The sequence below is a fragment of the Palaemon carinicauda genome, chromosome 21 (genome assembly GCF_036898095.1).
Source record: "Palaemon carinicauda isolate YSFRI2023 chromosome 21, ASM3689809v2, whole genome shotgun sequence".
In the NCBI taxonomy this organism is placed as follows: Eukaryota; Metazoa; Arthropoda; class Malacostraca; order Decapoda; family Palaemonidae; genus Palaemon; species Palaemon carinicauda.
In genome coordinates, this window is record NC_090745.1 from 19,995,932 (window position 1) to 20,015,767 (window position 19,836).

General features: G+C 40.2%; 1 protein-coding gene across 1 annotated transcript in view; it reads right to left on the minus strand.

The window, feature by feature from the left end:
• nonC (serine/threonine-protein kinase Smg1) overlaps positions 1-19,836 on the minus strand; it is a 357,997-nt gene that overhangs the window by 129,523 nt on the left and 208,638 nt on the right. Inside the window, 6 exon segments of the mRNA XM_068344859.1 lie at positions 9,256-9,391; positions 9,968-10,087; positions 11,281-11,434; positions 15,375-15,526; positions 15,528-15,541; positions 15,969-16,153. Of these exon segments, the coding sequence (XP_068200960.1) occupies positions 9,256-9,391; positions 9,968-10,087; positions 11,281-11,434; positions 15,375-15,526; positions 15,528-15,541; positions 15,969-16,153 (761 nt within the window).

A 19,836-nucleotide genomic window follows, 5' to 3' on the forward strand; every position in this document is an offset into this window, starting at 1 on the left:
ACCTTAGAAAATATCACTTATCCACTTATGCGCTTAGCTGAAGCTAACACCATCAAAAAAGTGTTTTAGCTGCCAGATCTTCACTGTAAATATTTTTCAAAGGTTCAAAACTCGAATCTTTTAAACATTCTAAAACTGCAACCAAATTCCTAAAAATAGACCTGATTTCCGAAGGTCTTTTAATACTATAAGTGACAAACACATCAGCTATAATATCTTTAATAACCAGATGCTTGAGTAAGACCCAGATGTATATCCTTTAATGGATAAAAATTGAAAGTTTCTTTCCAAAAAAGAGGAAAAAAATATTTGACAATATTATCAAAACTAGTTCTAGTTCTATAGTCTTAGATACAGATTATTGGTATTACAGACTGTCTTTTCAAATATGATATGATAGACAATCTAGAGCTACAAAAACCCATTGTTTCTGAGAATACGGTGGATAGCCTACATCAGTTAGATGCAGCATAGATGGGTGAGGATTAATCAACTCCGAAACTGGTTGTTTGAGAGGATTAGTTTGTACAGCAAACTTCTTTGATACTCTGATAATAGAAGCTACAGATATGTGAACAATTCCCTTTTGCAGCCAGAATGTGGCTACTAGTTTCATCTTGCTGTTGTAGAGATTCTGAACTTGTTTATCACTAACCAAATAATGGCAAACAATGGAAATACTGTACACAAGGATTGAGATACCTTCCATGCTATGGGATTCTGGTTTTGGAGCTTATTAACAAAATACATCTATATTTTTTGGTCAGTGATATTCCAAACATGTCTATGTTTGGTTGACCACACCATTTCCACTTTTTTTTAAATACAGACAGATGTAGAGACCATTCGTTTGGAAGAACCAGACTTCTGCTTCTTAAATGATACACTAGATGTTCAATTCTCTACGAATAAACTAAGGGAAAAGGTTTATTCCTCTTGTGTAAAAACACCACCAAAGTCTTCCCTTCCACCAGAGGTTCTTGGACCTAAAGAGCCTTGAATATTGCTAGATGATTTCGGCAACTGATATGAAGAGTTGAATCCTGCAACATTCATTTATTTTAAAGCATCTGCGAACAGAAAAAGTCCAGGATTTTCATTTCCAAGGAAACTCCCTCGGATAACAGCGTGTGATTATCCTACCAGATCAGCAGTTCAAGTTGGTTCTTTAGCGAAGTAATTGTGATTGTGTCTTGATCGACTATTCTGTTCCGATGCAAAAGAAATGAAATGGAAAAATCCTAATTTTTTTTTAGTGTCCCATTGGAATGGAATACGTATGCTCTAAGGAAGTCATGGTCCCTAGAAGTTTCATCCACTTCTGAACTGACAAGCTTCAACTTTCCCAACTCACTGTAAGGTAAAGTTATGCCTATGAAACATTCCTACTATCTTACACTTCTAACACAGAATGAATTGGGATGGAATTTTGATAATTTGGGAGTTTTATATATAACATTTTAGGGTGAAATTTTATAGAAATATCAACAAAAAAGAAATATGATATTTTAATTATAAAATAAATTTTTGAATATACTTACCCGGTGAATATATAGCTGCAACTCTGTTGCTCGACAGACAAACTGTACAGAAAAAACTCGCCAGCGATCGCTATACAGGTTGCGGGTGTGCCCAACAGCGCCATCTGTCGGCCAGATACCAAGCTCTATGTAAACAAAGACTCAATTTTCTCCTCGTCCCACTGCGTCTCTATTGGGGAGGAAGGGAGGGTCATTTAATTTATATATTCACTGGGTAAGTATATTCAAAAATTTATTTTATAATTAAAATATCATTTTTAAATATTTAACTTAGCCGGTGAATATATAGCTGATTCACACCCAGGATGGTGGGTAGAGACCAGTAATATATGTTTACATTTTATGAGCTAAGAGTTTTTATTTCATTTTAGAAGTTATCAAAATAACAAAAACAAAATAAATAGGTACCTGGTAAGGAAGTCGACTTGAACGATTACTCTGCCTTATAAGTACGTCTTCCTTACGGAGCCTCGCGATCCTCTTAGGATGCTGATCGACCCCTAGGAGCTGAAGTATCAAGGGTTGCAACCCATACAACAGGACCTCATCAAACCCTTAATCTAGGCGCTCTCAAGAAATGACTTTGACCACCCGCCAAATCAACCAGGATGCGAAAGGCTTCTTAGCCTTCCGGACAACCCACAAAAACAACATTAAAAAACATTTCAAGAGAAAGATTAAAAGGATATGGAATTAGGGAATTGTAGTGGTTGAGCCCTCACCCACTACTGCACTCGCTGCTACGAATGGTCCCAGTGTGTAGCAGTCCTCGTAAAGAGACTGGACATCCTTTAGATAAAAAGACGCGAACACTGACTTGCTTCTCCAATAGGTTGCGTCCATTATACTTCGCAGAGATCTATTTTGCTTAAAGGCCACAGAAGTTGCAACAGCTCTAACTTCGTGCGTCTTCACCTTAAGCAAAGTTCAGTCTTCCTCACTCAGATGTGAATGAGCTTCTCGTATTAACAGTCTGATAAAGTATGATAAAGCATTCTTTGACATAGGCAAAGATGGTTTCTTAACTGAACACCATAAAGCTTCAGATTGGCCTCGTAAAGGTTTGGTACGCTTTAAATAGAACTTAAGAGCTCTCAAAGGGCATAAGACTCTTTCTAGTTCATTGCCTACAATCTCCGATGAGCTGGGAATATCGAAAGATTTAGGCCAAGGCCGAGAAGGCAGCACATTTTTGGCTAGAAAACCAAGTTGTAGCGAACAGGTGGCTTTTTCTGACGAAAATCCGATGTTCTTGCTGAAGGCATGAATCTCACTGACTCTTTTAGCTGAGGCTAAGCATACCAGGAAAAGAGTCTTTAGAGTGAGATCTTTCAGGGAGGCTGATTGTAGCGGCTCAAACCTGTCTGACATGAGGAATCTTAGTACCACGTCTAAATTCCAACCAGGGGTAGCCAAACGACGCTCCTTGGTGGTCTCAAAAGACTTAAGGAGGTCTTGAAGATCTTTATTGTTGGAAAGATCTAAGCCTCTATGCCGGAAGACCGATGCCAACATGCTTCTGTAGCCCTTGATAGTGGGAGCTGAAACGGATCGTCCTTTTCTCAGGTATAAGAGAAAATCAGCTATTTGAGCTACAGAGGTACTGGTCGAGGATACAGAAACTGACTTGCACCAGTCTCGGAAGACTTCCCACTTCGATTGGTAGACTCTAATGGTGGATGCTCTCCTTGCTCTAGCAATCGCACTGGCTGCCTCCTTCGAAAAGCCTCTAGCTCTCGAGAGTCTTTCGATAGTCTGAAGGCAGTCAGACGAAGAGCGAGGAGGCTTTGGTGTACCTTCTTTACGTGAGGCTGACGTAGAAGGTCCACCCTTAGAGGAAGACTTCTGGGAACGTCTACTAGCCATCGAAGTACCTCGGTGAACCATTCTCTCGCGGGCCAGAGGGGAGCAACTAACGTCAACCTTGTCCCTTCGTGAGAGGCGAACTTCTGCAGTACCTTGTTGACAATCTTGAACGGTGGGAATGCGTAGAGATCCAGATGTGACCAATCTAGGAGGAAGGCATCTATATGTATTGCTGCTGGGTCCGGGACTGGGGAGCAATAGATTGGAAGCCTCTTGGTCAGCGAGGTTGCAAAGAGATCTATGGTTGGTTGGCCCCAAGTGGCCCAAAGTCTCTTGCACACATCCTTGTGGAGGGTCCATTCTGTTGGAATTACTTGCCCTTTCCGACTGAGACATTCTGCTATGACATTCAAGTTGCCTAGGATGAACCTCGTTACTATGGAGATGTCTTGACCTTTTGACCAGATGAGCAGGTCCCTTGCGATCTCGTACAACGTCAGTGAGTGGGTACCTCCTTGTTTGGAGATGTACGCCAAGGCCGTGGTGTTGTCTGAGTTTACTTCCACCACTTTGCCTCGAAGGAGAGACTTGAAGCTTTTCAAGGCCAGATGTACTGCCAACAGCTCCTTGCAGTTGATATGCATGCTCCTCTGACTCGAGTTCCACAGTCCTGAGCATTCCCGACCGTCTAGTGTCGCGCCCCAGCCCACGTCCGATGCGTCCGAGAAGAGAACGTGGTTGGGAGTCAGAACAGCCAGGGGAAGACCCTCTCTTAGGTTGATATTGTCCTTCCACCAAGTCAGACAAGACTTTATCTTTTCGGAAATCGGGATCGAGACCGCTTCTAGCGTCTTGTCCTTTTTCCAGTGAAAAGCTAGATGGTATTGAAGAGGACGGAGGTGTAGTCTTCCTAGTGACACAAATTGTTCCACAGATGACAGCGTCCCTACCAGACTCATCCACAGCCTGACTGAGCAGCGTTCCTTCTTCAGCATCTTCTGGATGGATAGCAGGGCTTGATCTATTCTGGGGGCTGATCGTCTTGTTGTTCAGCAACGTCCTCATCAGATAGTTCCTCATCCAAAAACTGATGAGCAAACGGCAACGGAGTGGGCAACGTCTGGCTCGCTGAGTCCGGTCGCACTGGTGCATGCGTGACGGAGCCGGACGCAACATCATGGAACTGCTGCACAGTCTGTGAACTGTCAACAACCATGGGTGCGCGAGGAAGCACAGCGTCCACCCGAGACTGTCTAGACCGTCTGGGTTGTGCAGTCAACACCATACCGGGTTGCTGAGGTTGACGCACTGCGTCAAAACAAGTCACCTCTGCTGGTTGTTGAACGTCCTGAACGTCAACAACCACCACCGAGCGTCGCCTAACGTCAACGTGCGGCTGGCAACCCACACTGGGTCGCATCGGTGGAGGAACCACCTCAACTGGCAAACGCGAGAAGGTTACCTCAGCGTCAACAGGACGCACAACCGACCGGTTGGAAGGTTGTTGGCCAGAAGGTTCGGCAGCAACCTTCTCCGCATTAAAGTCCTCTATCAAGGACGCAAGCTTGGACTGCATGTCTTGCAGCAAAGCCCATTTAGGGTCTACGGGAGCAGGTGCGGCAACAGACGGGGTTAGCGACTGAGGCGGTACCGCTTTCCATCCCTGAAAGCCTTGTTTATGCATGACATAATTGTACAGCAAAACTTCAAAGGCTCGAAAACAGCTGTGAAGTTGACCTGTAAAAAACTTGGAGCGTCTCCTGGCCAGGCGCCAGGGAGAGTCTACGAGATTTGAGAAGTCTATCTGGGCAGAGGCATGAACTCCCAAGCCGAGAACTTCTCTCGTGTCATATCAGACTCTCGCTCTATAAACCAGTTTAAAAGAAGGGAAAGCAAAGGCTGTATCCCCCAAACTCCTCCTGGTGATAAACCAGTCGCCTAGCAAACGTAAAGCTCTCTAGGAGAGCGAGAGAGCACTAGCTTATAAACAACGGCTTCGAAGTAGCTAGGCCTAGTGTAATCTCTGACGTTTAGGCGAACAAGGAGCAGCAGTTACAAAAATATCCGGACAAAGATCCTTAAAAAAATCATCATGATTTAATTAAAGTCCATAGAGGGCTAAGCAGCTTTAGGCTCCTCTCCATCTGACAGAGTCCTCAAGGGAATATCAGTAGGAGGGGGAACAGCAACTTCCTCATCTACAGGAACCTTGTCCTATAAAAGCTGAGTCTCAAGCAAGAGAGAGACCTACCGTGGTGGCAATGCTTTACAAGCAGAGTCCACACTCACTGGTGCATTAGTAGCGGACCAGGACACAACGTCATGTAACTGCTTGACAGTCTGTGAACTGTCAACAACTGAACTGTCAACCACAACAGGTGCGTGAGGACGCACAGCGTAAACTCGAGACTGCTTTGACTGCCTAGACTGAGCAGTCAAAACAACTCTAGAATGCGGAGGTTGACGCACAGCGTCAAAACAAGTCAACTCCGATTGTTAGCGAACGTCTTGAACGTCAACAGGAGCATCAGCAAGTGGCCTAACGTCCAAATGCGGCTGAAAATCCACACGAGACCGCATCGAGTGTGGTTCTAAACAACCTGACTGACGTGACTTAGCTACGCCAACGTCAACAGGAAGCACAAAGGAACGTTAGGTTGGCTGAAAGCCAGGATATCGATGAGATAAACGGCTAGACTCAACGGACTAATCGGCAGAATAGTCTTCCATAAGGGAGGCAAGCATATTCTGCATGTCTTGCCGTACAACCCATTAAGGATCAACGGAAATGGTTGTGGTAAGAGACGAGGGTAACGTCTGTGACCGCAACACTTTGCCAACAAAAAAGACTCTCGGAGTCTGTGTTACGCTTTTGTTAGGCGGCGAGCAGTTATCCGATGACTGCATAGGGTCAGAGCTGTCCTAATGGCTGTAACCAGGACGCTGGACCTGTCCTGAAAGGACTGACTTTCGCTTAAGGGCTTCGAAACCTTGTGACAGGTTTCTTATGCGAAAAGCCTTCGGATGACGAGGAGAAAAAACGTCTCTCTCGTCTTATGGTAGGGGAGATCTTGGTAAGATACACCCGATACCATAGAGGGAAACGTCTGTTCGTTGATCAAGGCCTCTCGAACCCATAAGTCGTTCGACATTACTTCTCCCCTGTTTGGGAGCTTGCAAGAGGTCCCGGACTAGGTGAACGACAGGCACGAACAGACGAACCCTCGGACGCAACACTGTAACACTTTGCGCAATATCACTTTATCACTTCGATTTTCTGTTTTGCACTTATTTCACTGAAATCGAAACTTTTACTGATTTCTACCTGAAGCACGCAATTCTACCCTTCATCAAAAGGTAGTAATTGCGAAATCAGTCGTATAATGCAAGCTCATTAATACCAGCAAAAAACAGAAAACATATTTTAAGATAAAAAATTCAGTGGCTGGGGAAGAGACTAAACACTAGTTCATATAAACTACGTTTTCAATCTCTCACCGCACATAGCCTGGGGACGAGAATAAAAAAAAAAAAAAAAAACTAAAAACGTTTTATCCTTTCTCCCCGTACAGAGACTAGGGACGAGAGTAACTCTAGAACAACGTTACCCGCTTGAACGGAACGTTTTCTCTCCTCTCTCTCCCTCCGTCTCTATCTCTCTCTCTCTTTCTCTCTTGATTTCGCACCTAAGAGAAGAGCCCAATTACATTTCGTCAAAAAAAACATGTTATTTGACCAAAGGAAAAAACTGAAAGGTTTTTCAATTAAAAAGTTCCTTTAAAAAAGAATTTAAAACATTTAAGCTTTGAAAGAATAATGAACCAAACGTCAGAATCGATTTACTCTTTCTGCAAAGTGAAACCGTGATACTCTCTCTCTCTATCGTAACGATAGAGCGCAAACTGCGTAGTATAAATAAACTAAACGTTAGTTCATCTTTGAAAACAGTACGAAGACTATTCAAAGAAATTCTTTCATAAAATATTTATTAAAAATATTCATTTAAAAGGTTTTAAATCATTAGCTCTTTAAAAGCTATTTACGATTGCAAAGGGCTCAACGTTGTTTAACTTCGGTTTCCAAGTTAGGACCGCCTACTCTCAGGAAAGGTCGCATATAAACAAAACATTAAAATTTATTTTTATATGTTTATAATAAATGGAAAGTTAATCGAAGAGGCCTAATAAAGGCGGAGAGATATAAAATATATAGAGGAAAATCTATAATTAATTTATAACGTGATAAGATAAATACTAAAAGCCTAAACACACTTCCGTCTAAGGGAAGGGTCGGCCATTTAAAAGTGAAAGAAAGTCCATACTCTCTTTGTCACCATAATTAAATCTATCCAAAACAAGTTCAAGATTTAAGATGAAGATAAAACACCTGCACTGCGAAAGCTCAAACCAGAATATAGTACTTCACCAAAGATGATGGGAAAAACTCCAGGTTTCAACAGCGAGTAAAGCACGTCTTGTCGACACGTCGACAGAGAGAAAATTGAGTCTTTGTTTACATAGAGCTTGGTATCTGGCCGACAGATGGCGCTGTTGGGCACACCCGCAACCTGTATAGCGATCGCTGGCGAGTTTTTTCTGTACAGTTTGTCTGTCGAGCAACAGAGATGCAGCTATATATTCACCGGCTAAGTTAAATATTTAAAAAAAACCATTGTAGATACTAGTTTATGCACCATAGACAAATATTACAAACCAAATTATGCATTTACTTCTTTCCAGCTATGCAAAATTTTAATTTCTTCGTAAAACAAATGGTCTTCAATGCCATTACGTACTTCAACACCATTCAAAATTAATAGTCCTATATGCCTATACAGTATCGTCAACTTATAATTCAAAGGATCTCATCAATATAAATACGTATCATTTGATGAATCACCAATCATATTTAAAGGTCTACGATATTCAATATGCTATGATAATGGAAAAGGGCTAGTAATTTAAACTATCTTTGTAAACTTTGAAGTAAGCTATTACAAATTAACTTTGTCAGTGTAAAACTAAATTAAATTACAAAAAGAAATTGCCAATCAGTTAGATTCCACTGAACCTGACACTTCACAGGAGTTCTGAACAGCAAGAAGAAGAAAGAAAATTAATTTCCATGTCTCATTAGCAGTTGAGAATTATTGACTAGGGGGATGATTACATGGCTAGTCAAAGTCACAAGACTTACACTTATGCTATCTGTCTGTGTAAATTAGAATTTAACAAGAGGATACTGAATCACACTCAATAGATTCCAATTTCATGATAAAAAAAACTTACCTCATTTGTAAAGCATGAATGTAAGAGTTGTTATCAAGAAGAGACAAAAAATCTATAACCTTGAACATGACATGGGGCCTGGGTCAAAGAGCATTTGAATTGATGTTTAAATAAAATAATGAATCTGAGTGCATTATAATTCATTTAACATGTGTGTGGAGAGAGAGAGAGAGAGAGAGAGAGAGAGAGAGAGAGAGAGAGAGAGAGAGAGAGAGAGAGAGAGAGAGAGAGAGAGAGAGAGAGAGAGAGAGAGAATTGTTATCAAGAAGAGACAAAAATCTATAACCTTGAACATGACATGGAGTCTGGGTCAAAGAGCATTTGACTTGATGTTTAAATAAAATAATGAATCTGAGTGCATTATAATTCATTTAACATGTGTGGATAGAGAGAGAGAGAGAGAGAGAGAGAGAGAGAGAGAGAGAGAGAGAGAGAGAGAGAGAGAGAGAGAGAGAGTGTGTGTGTGTGTGTAATTATGTGATACCTTCATGGCGTCTAAGGACAAATAATGTTGAGAAACCAAATATTTGTGACGTTTTTCAGTATTCCTTTTGATAAACTAATCATTACAGCTTTTGACATAGTGAATACAAACTTTCATCTTTAATGCTTTTAATTACCTGCATAACCAGATTCACTGTCTGGTGTCCAGTCAACTAAAGGATCATAAATAAAGGCCTCAAGCAATGTTAACAATGTCTCCCGTCCTCTTCTCATAGCTCGCAGGACCTGTTCACAAGCGCTCCTAAAGACACCCTGGAGTAGAAATCATATTAATAGATTAAATTTTACTTTTCTTTTTAGCAACTTACAGTAAATATAATCTTCAAATAATATTGTAATCTTCTATATAAAGTTTCAAACCTAAGAAACCAACAAATAATCTAAACTTTTGTCACTGGAAACTAAAGAATTCTTAACCTCAAAATCAGACAATCTGGGTACAACATAACTCCTAAAAAATCTAAGAGACAAAGGTTTTAATGCTAGACCATTCTAATTACATTTATAACCACCAATATAAAGAAATAAATACCTTACAATAATTTATAATCACAAAGACTCCAAACAGGTCTCAACAATATGATTGCATCTAATTAATATATCTTATAGCTGTGTACATGTATTCACAAATCTGAAAATCTGACAACTTGACTCTAAGCAGACTATTTTCCCGATATAACATTCAACATAATATTTTCTTTCCTTAACTATCACTAAAGCTATATTGTACTGTGTCCACTATAACAGTTTTCAAGTTCTGCACAAATATGTCTGTGCCTAAAATATACGGTATGCAACATATTTATACAAGCTAATCTTTTTTCTTACTTCAGTTCCAGTGACACCAAGGGCTGCTTCAATGTTGTGAGTCATACGATATGGCACTCTTTCTGGAACCCTCAAGTTCTTGCCTTTTTCAAAACAAACATTGTAGTCAATATGAACAACCTGTAAACAAAACAGGTCCAATGAAAACCAGTATTATTTTAAATAAAGTAATATTTGCAATAAAATTAGATCCAAAAGCTATTCTGAAAATGTAGGAAAATTGTACAAACATGAAGATTTTATTTGATGCATTGTGGAAATAATAAACATTAAGATAAGCAAAATATCAAATTTTATTCCAGCTGTGACCAGACAGTGAAAAGAATTTCCTAATAATGATCACTGATTTCTTAGCTTCTAAATTATCAGTTACTTCTTGCAAGTTTGCAAGAGATTCTTTTAGCATTTGTTGAAGAATTGGTAATGTTACTACAGTACATTAGATAAATATGCTTGTGGTAGCTCTAGCCCTGCTATTACCACCCAGTTTCCATAACTCTCATTTTATCCAAAGTTTTTGAAAGTCTTTTGTCAAAACATTTAAATAGGCATAGTGAAGGTAATAATCCATTCTCTAGTTTGCAATTTGGCTTGCACCTTGAAGCATGTGATGTCTGTCTTACAATTTCAAAGACAGTACAGAAATCTCTTCATTGTGGTCAGGAAATTTGTATGACTGGCCTTGATTTTAATGCTGCCTTTGACCATGTTAATCATGAGGCCCTTGTTTTCAAACTGAAAAAGTTTGGAGTGGGTGGGTCTTTCTTTAGCTTAATTACTGAAGTTTCAAGTGTTAAATTGCAAAGTTGCTGAGGGGCAGCATAGTAAATATAGGAATGTAATAACTGGTGTTCCTCGGGGTTATTCTTGGCCCATTACTTTTCATATCATATACTCATGATACTGTATGTGGTTTGGCTTAGAAAACAAGCATGTTGCATATGGCGATGATTTTACTCTCTTTATATCAATTCCATCTCCTGAATATAGATCTGGGGTTCCTGAATCCCTTCATGGATATCTAGCTAAAATTTGTGCGCAGTGCAAATTATGAGGTATGAAGTTGAACTCTACATTATAGTAATTTGTGATATACAATATTGTGCAGTGTCTATTGCATTTTTCTATTATCTAATTGATGCTGTGTTAATTATTTCAACTATATTTAGGTTTGGGAGATGTAGGTAAGTAATGATTATTAATTTAATCTGATAACTCAGAAATTTAACATCTCAAAAAGGTGTTGGGCCACTCTGCATTGAATTCATAGTACAGTTTATTTGGATAATGCATAAAAAATAGAAAATTCTTACTTCTCCAGATGTTAAATTCACAAGGACATTATCCAGATGCCTGTCTCCAAGACCAATGATATAGCCTATGATGGACATGACAGCAGTTGATATGGAGTAAGTCTGCGTAAGGCGCCACCAGTCCCCTGCACTAACACTACACATCCAAAGCTCTCTGCAAAACAGTACATGATAATAAAAAATCAGAATAAATTTTAATAAAAGTGATGTTTTAATAGTATAAAAATTAGTTTTAAATATATAAACCCATTAATAATAAGTTTCCTTTATTCATTGTGAAATGCCATTTGCTGCATTCAAAAACTGGTAAAAAAGGCACTAACAACCAAGGATCACCTCCCTAACCTGAACTTGCCACATTAAATGTTAATGGTGTCAATAAAGGCTCTCAATAAAAATCAAGAGCTGATATGGAAAAATTAAAGCCACAAAACACATGTAAAAACAAGAAAAATACAGTAAACAAGGAAATATAATCTAACACTACTCTCATCTATAAAAAAAATATTCAGGTAGGCTTACTCCCAGCTTTCCAACAAAGAACTCGGAAGAATAGAGGAAAACCTAGGTAAGCTTCCATGCAACGTTTATCTCTGGTATATTTAGCAGTATTTATACCTTTGAAATGGTGCTTTAACCCTGGAAAGGTATTATGGGTCGTATGCGACCCCTACAGCATTTTCAAAACCTGTTTTTTCCCCATAAATCATCAGCTGTCTCGAATATGGAAGTGATCGACCTGCAAGGGGTGACTAGTCTACATGCCATTGTCTGCTTTAGGACTGATTTTCGTCTAACTTCCCTCCTTCCTCGTTTTTTTACCCCCCCAGGGATCGACCTCGACACTGACATACCTTTATAGGGGTAAGTGATCAAACAGCAAAGTTATTACATAATTATAAATTGTCGAACAGTGTTGATACTTGTTTGGTTCTTTATAGTTGGAAAGTGTGGATGGATGGTGTGTCTACCACTTGCATGACATTGATTTTGGCTTAGATGCCATATATTGCCATGAGGTCCATTTTCCCTCAAATGCTAATTTCTGAATTTTGTTTATTTTTTGCAAATTTGATTTTTTTCTATTTATTTTGAATTTATCTTCAATAATGGCCAGCAGGCAGTATTCCCTCGGCATGGATGTCATCAACACACTTCTAATGGAGTTAAAAAGAGATGATGATGATAATATGGAGTTTGCAACCCCATTCTTCATTTCTAGTGGTAGATTAGGCTGTAAGAGTTGTTGCAGTCTGCGGCCATTTTGTTGACATACCCGAAAGGTAAGTTGGCATATCTCTATATATTCTTGTTCTGTATAGAATTCGTGATATTTTAGTATATTTTAATGCATAAATATCATATTTTATAGGAGATACAATGATTTTCATAAGAAATTTACATTGTGAAACTAGGCCGTCAAAAATGACCTTTAGATTTCGCCCCTGATATAACAGTAAATTACATCTTAGTGCACATTTTATTATGTATTTCTGTTCTAGGATAATATGAATTTATTCTATAAAAAAATTAGCCTCTTCCTATTTCATTTGGGTACCCAAAAAAATTCATGAAATTTGGACAAATTTTTTTGGCCAAAAAAAGTTACCCTTTTTTTCTCATTTCAGATCTTGACTTCTATGGGTCCAACTCATTTCCAGCAATTACACGCTGTTGCTTTGCCATCTAAGAAGGTGTCCCTAAAGGGATTTATGTGTACTGTATATGTACATTTCTATTTTTTGTGAATATTTACGTCAAGTCTTTTTTTTTGTATACTTAAATTTTTAATATATTTCCAATAAATAGTTATTTTGTAGATGGGTATCATTTATAATTTCAGTAGTTTTTAGCATTCTTTGAAGTATTTTTAGCAAGTCAAACAATACAGATTGATGCATAACTAAATTTTTCCTGAATTTTTTTCGGAGTCGGGGTCGCGCGCGACCGAGTATACCCTTAAAGGGGTGTCCCAGGAGCGTACCTATCCAGGGTTAAGGAGCATTTCACTGGGCGACACAGGTTCCTCGGCCAGAAATAGATTTTTCCTTCATCAAAATCCCTTTTATAACCAGCATCCCACAATGTATTGTAGAGTAAAGGATGCTAGAGTGCTAGAAGCCGAGTAAAAATGCTAATGTTTACTTGACTCAGTCGCATAACAATGAAATATAGGCACTTAACTAGTAAGGTCAGGCCACAAAAATCTGGGAAATTTGCTTTTAACTATTCTTTAATAGAATTGACTATGTCTTACACCAAATAAGGTCAATTCCTGATTAATGAAGGAATAGGAAAGTGTAAAATACCACTAAATCTCAAACAAACTAGAAAAGCACTTAGAGTGCAGGCCTCCGCCACGGCAGTTTATTTCTCGAAACCAGCTTGCCTTTCCTAGAATCAATTTAGACCATAGGCATATTTGAAGTCTGTGTGACAAACAAATGCGAACTTGAGGTTAAGGTTAGGGTTAATTCGGTTGACCTTTTGCTTAACCTTGACCTTGACCTTTGATCTAGGATTTTCAAAATTAAATCACTTCCACATCACAACATAACACTTAATTCCTGAAGGTTTTACTACTCTGAGTAAAATTGTGGCCAGGAAGTTGTTAAAAAAACCAACAAACATGGACAAACACGGGGGAAAACATAACCTCCTCCCAACTTTGTTGGCGGAGGTAATTAATAAACTACTAGGTACTTAATTCACAACTTAAGACAACAGTAATAAGTTGGGTTTAAGCTAATCATGTCTTAAATTGTTCTGCCACTCCCAAGAAAACGAAATAAATATTGTACAATAATAGGCCTCCCAAGAGAGTGAATTATAAGGAAAGATCATTACTGTACTCAGTAAATATAAGAAAATGTATGGCGCAATTATCATTAAGAAAGTAAGACAACAAAGGGCTTGATAGGAGGAGAACATTTTTATTATTACTCAGAAAATAAAAGGACAAAGCTGAAAGCAGAAAGCAGCATTGATGGACCTAGTAGAAATAGTATACGGAGGGTGGAGTCAATTGAAAGTTTCAAAGATAAAAGTATAGAATGTGTTAGAATAAGCATATGGGAGTACACCTGGTTTAGTGTAAAAGAAAGTCTGAAACAAAGGGAATGTTACATATGTGTAAGATATGAATGAGTCGGGAATACAGTGTATAGTCCTTGATGTTTCCAGAATACTTTGTTGAGTGGGGAGATTAAAGTAAAAGTAATGTCTGGAGAGAGTTTAAAATATTTATAAAAGAAAAAAAATTTAAGTGAATGCAAGAGCAGTTATGCGGAAAATCAAAAATAAGAGAAAGATGGACTTTGGAAGAATTGAAGCTGTTGATTCATACTGTATAGTTTTTGGAAATAAATGCAATGGATAGTGGTACTGAAATGAAATCAACCACCAAAGATGAAAATGGAAAAAAATAAATATTTATGAGAAATGAAAAATGTCTACGGATACCAAATTTGATATGAATAGTGTTGAGCTAATCCTATTTTAGGGAAGTCAAGTTATGATTCTATTTGTGAATGAAAATTAATAAGTTGAGGCTGATGAGAGGTATTGTTTGCAAAGTATATACAGAATAAAATTGAATAAAATTAGATACACATATAAATGAAAAGATTGAGTACTGGATTTTGAGGTGGTTTGGTCATGTGTAAATTGGAGGATAGTGTTCTGATGAATGGAGTAATTCTGAAGTGTTGACCGACAGAAAAAAGGACTGTATTTTTGTGGGTAGCCAAAGAAGAAACAGTATTGTAATACTGTAAAAAAAAATCTTAATTTTGTGGAATCAAGTAAATCCTTGAAACAAGTGAATGGCAGTACAGTATGTGTAGGAAATGATTGAAACTTTTGTGAAGATGTTTAACGTGCCTCATGTTGTTTTAAATGACCTACATATGAGGATTTCCTTTATTCAAAGATTTAAGAATAAAATTTTCTTTCAATGAGACCACCAAATATTGGTAAAGAATATAAGAATTTGAGTAGGCTAAATAAACAGATATACACACTGCTGATAAAAAATTTCAATGGTATCACCAAATTACTACCTTAAAAACTTATTTATAATACAAAAGACTAACCTTGATAACAGATTGGAAGGAGTTTCCTTAATCAGGTCCTTCAGAACATCACGTAAAATAGCAAGAGGCCACTCCTTACGATTATCAATGCTAACACCAGCCTCTCTCAAACGTGGGGTTAGTTTACTGTAATAAAGTTCTGATGGACGGGGGTACTTGTGGTGGTGCTGTAAAAAAGATCATTTTAATGTAAGAGTTAAATTACCTTCTAAGTTACGAGGAGCAATAAATGAATAAAGTAATATATTTTTCATAATTAAATCAAATATTTACAGTAACTTCCTAAACCAATGAAAAGTACTCAGAAACATAAGACATTGCATATAGCTGAATTTATTAAAAAAGAAAGAACCTACAATGCTGAAAAATTAGCTATAATATATATCTAATTACTATATACTTTATAGTTTTTCTATTAAGACAGTATTGAAAATAATTTTTTTCCTGAAAATTTAAATTTATTTGCATTCTATGCGTGTGGTCTCAATGATAAACACTGTAATACACAAACTCAATACATTTAAGCTAACGACCATAATACAATACTGTGTCTCTGCTCAAAGAAAAGAATTGATCTCATAGAAGATTACAAACCTTGGGGGTGAATAGATACTGCAGATGAATGTGTCTTGAGGAGCAATGCATGTGCTTCCCTTTGCTGCCATCTTTTGTATAAACCAAACAACGGAGTTGCATTGCCAACCCACTGAATGAGACCTGATCGAGGACCAAGCGGCACAACAGAATAATACCGGGCTCTGTATATGCAATCTTTCCCTCTGAAATTAAAAAGAAATTAGAACCAAAATTTTTAAACATTATTAGTTTAGAGTGCAATATACAGGCAACCAACCAAAATCCCAGCATTTGTGCATTTATACCCAAATTAAAGAAATAAAGTTAAGAAATCTGTATTTACTTTTAAGTTTTTGAGAGCAATACGAGTTTGAAGTCCTGGATATATTGACGATAGACTAAATCAGATTAGGACTATAGGCAAGAAATTAAAGTACCCGGAAATTGTATTAGATGATGCAATAAGAACAGCAAAACAGACTTTCTTCAAAAATAACAATCAATAAAACTATCTGTAAAATACAAGAAACTTGCTTGTTTTGCCATATTTGGCAATGGTAAGCAGCTCTTCTAGGAGAAGGACACTCCAAAATCAAACCATTGTTCTCTAGTCTTGGGTAGTGGCATAGACTCTGTACCATGGTCTTCCACTATCTTGAGTTAGAGTTCTCTTGCTTGAGCGTACACTTGGGCACACTATTCTATCTTATTTCTCTTCCACTTGTTTTGTTAAAGTTTTTATAGTTTATATAGGAAATATTTATTTCAATGTTGCTACTGTTCATAAAATATTTAATTTTTCCTGTTTCCTTTCATCCACCGCTGGGTCCTGTGTTTTTGCCACGAAGGAGGGGACGAACCTGAAGCACAACGCCTTCCAACCGTGGGAGTGGGAGACATAAGCAGACAGCCCGTGGAGTTCGCCTACCTTTTAGCTGAGACCAGGGAGAGAAGGAACACCGTCTTTAGGGTCAGTTCCCTGTCCGTAATTTGTCTCAGAGGTTAGAAAAGGGGCTTCTTCAGGGAGTCGAGGACTTTGATAATGTCCTACGAGGGGGCCGAGAGAGTCCAGGAGGGCAACACTGCTCGAACCCTTTCACCAGCACCGAGAGGGGCTTGGAGGAGCTTAGGTTCAAGCCCTTTAGGAGGAAGACCTGGCTGCCATGTGCCCCTTGATAGGCTGGGGCTCTGTTCTTACTGCCTCTGGGTATTGGTCTCTGTCCTCCTGACAGGGGCTGCGACGGGGGGCCCACCGGGACAAGGACGGGTTTACGGCATGAGGCATAGGGGGCTTCCCACTTGGCTGGGTCCTAGGCTTATAGTGCTCACGTTGGAGTTATGGTGGGCACACTGAAGCACCCGACGAAGATGAGGGGTCCCTGAGGAGCATTGCATCATGCCTTTCCTTACTCCACTTCTCTGTGGCCTCTTTCATAGGAAACTCTGGGAAGAGGGCCTCTCTGGCGATAGGGGCATCCCTTAATGCCCTTAATTCCCTGTCTGGGTGTTGCTTAGGCAACCTATACAGAACCATGTCCCGTCTTCGTAGGACCCACTTTGACGCCGTGGTATACGACTACCCTGACAAGAAGGCTACCGCCCGTGACCCAGAGACCGCAAACTCTAGAAACTGCTCCTTGGCCTAGTCATTCCTGATGTCATCCTCTAAGGCGAATGAAACTAGGGCCGTGGACCAGAGGTCCAACCTCGAAGCCGCGTCCCCCGAAACCCAAGCGGCCGCTTCTGTGGCCTGCGCCTCCTGAACCGTTAAGCCCAAGGTCCCTCCTGAGAGCCTATCCTCCATGGAGCCTTGGGCCAGGACAGCTAAGTTCCTCTCTGCAGGATGATGTCCCTGGGATGTCCCTTGCGGAGTGTAGAAGCGCCTGTGCTTCACCTCCAGGAAGGGTAACAGCTTTGAAGCGCTTCTTTCGGTTCCGCATTGGCGGTGGCGACCCCCCTGAATTGCTGCCCGATGTCCAGTGAAAGTAGGAGGACCAGGGAAGGTCATGCCTCCCTCGGGGCTCCGAACCGGCGTTCTAGGCCGGTATCGTGGGGACGGTCCTGCATCAGAGGAGGTTCAGGAAGGTCATTGTGCCTCCGGATTAAATTCAGCACCCTCCGGAAGGAAGATACCTCCTCCACCCCCTCGTCCTCTTGAGGATCCTGGGAGGCCAAGTCCAAGAAACCCCCACCGGCCAAGTGGGACCCATTTGAAGCACCCTGCCATGGGTTCGGGGATCGTACATCCCTGGGTTCCGGTTTCCCTTCCGAGGGAGACCTGTGCTGATCCCCTTCACTTCAGCACTGGAGCGGGGTCGGAAGACCCGGAGTTATAAGAGCGGGTCTTCGAAGGGTGGCGGCTCTCTGAGCAGACCTCGGTTCTTCCCTGGTGCTCGAGGGAGGAAATACGGCACCGTACACAGTGAAAAGGTCCCCTCAAGGGGCTTGGAGGGTTGACTCCGGGGCTTTCCAACCCGGGAACGGATCCCTTAGCGCAGACCTGAATGGGGTCCTGGGTGGGCCTGAAAAGGGGTCTTGATTCCACAGGGTCAGATCGGCCGCTGAGTGGGAGACATCGTTGCTGCTCCGAGAGCAGAGAGCAGCTCCTCCGTCAATGGAGGGACCGAGGAGCCAGTCTCTGGTGGCGGGTAACCGGCCATAATGCCGAGCTGAGCGGAGGATTGGCGGCTTCTTGGACCCGTTGGATCAGAATAGCCTAGGCCACATGGTTACCATGAGGGGCTTCCAAGCGGGGATAAGTTTCATCCGCTGGTCGAGCCACGCAACTTTGGAGCAACCACTCACAGTTGGACGTAATGCCTTTTAACGTGCCCACAACCTTCTCTGTGGACCTCCTCAGTGACAAGAAGGGGAATGACCCCTGACATCAGAGGGCGATACGTTTTTAGTTTCTCTCTGCCTCCACCTTTGCATCCTCTGCTACTGCGGGTAACACAGGGGACAGAGAGAGCCGTGCAACGGTAGGCACGGACAAACAGGCCGAAGAAGAGCGTGAACCACTGCCCTTCCTCGAGGGTGACTTGTCCCTCTTGGCCTTTTTCTTCTTTTTAGTGACCATTTTGGCCCACTGGGCATCACTCCACTCACACACAGCCTCAACACGAGGTACACTACAAGTGGGGATCTACTTCGTGGGAAAGAAAAGCAGCACGTAACTCCCCACTAACTCCTGGGCAGCGACGTTGCACTCGCACAGGATCCATAGTAGAGATCGAGGATCACGAGATCCACCCACGATAACACAAGGTTACAAGGAAAAAACTGACAAAGTAAGTACGACATGTTGTCGGTAAGGTGACCAGAGAGATAACAGTTGTTGTTGACGAGATAGGCTAGACCAAGCTTACCCTTAGGACATGCTGGGAAAACAAAGGGAGGTCAAGGTCTCACAGGTGTAAAGGGGTTTGGGGGATCGGATAGTGAGGGCCTATGGGAAGGGAAAATAAATAAATAAATAAATAAATAAATATATATAGATATATATATATATATATATATATATATATATATATATATATATATATACAGTGGAACCTCTACATACGATCTTAATTCGTTCCAGAAACTGCTTTGTATGTTAAAACAATCGTATGTTGAAGCAAATATTCCCATAAGAATACACTGTAATTTGTATAATTTGTTCCACAGCCCAAAAACCTATAATAACTCCTTAATAAATTACTACTGTACATATAATTACACATAACAATAACATAACTGCATAATATGAAAGAAGGATGTAAAAAAGATAATTATGAAGAAATAATAAATAAAAAATGTGTTTTTATTGTCACTTAACCTTACAAACAGGCCAACGCAGGTGTAGGATTTGCTACGCCAGGAGGAGACGGACGATTGGCGAGAA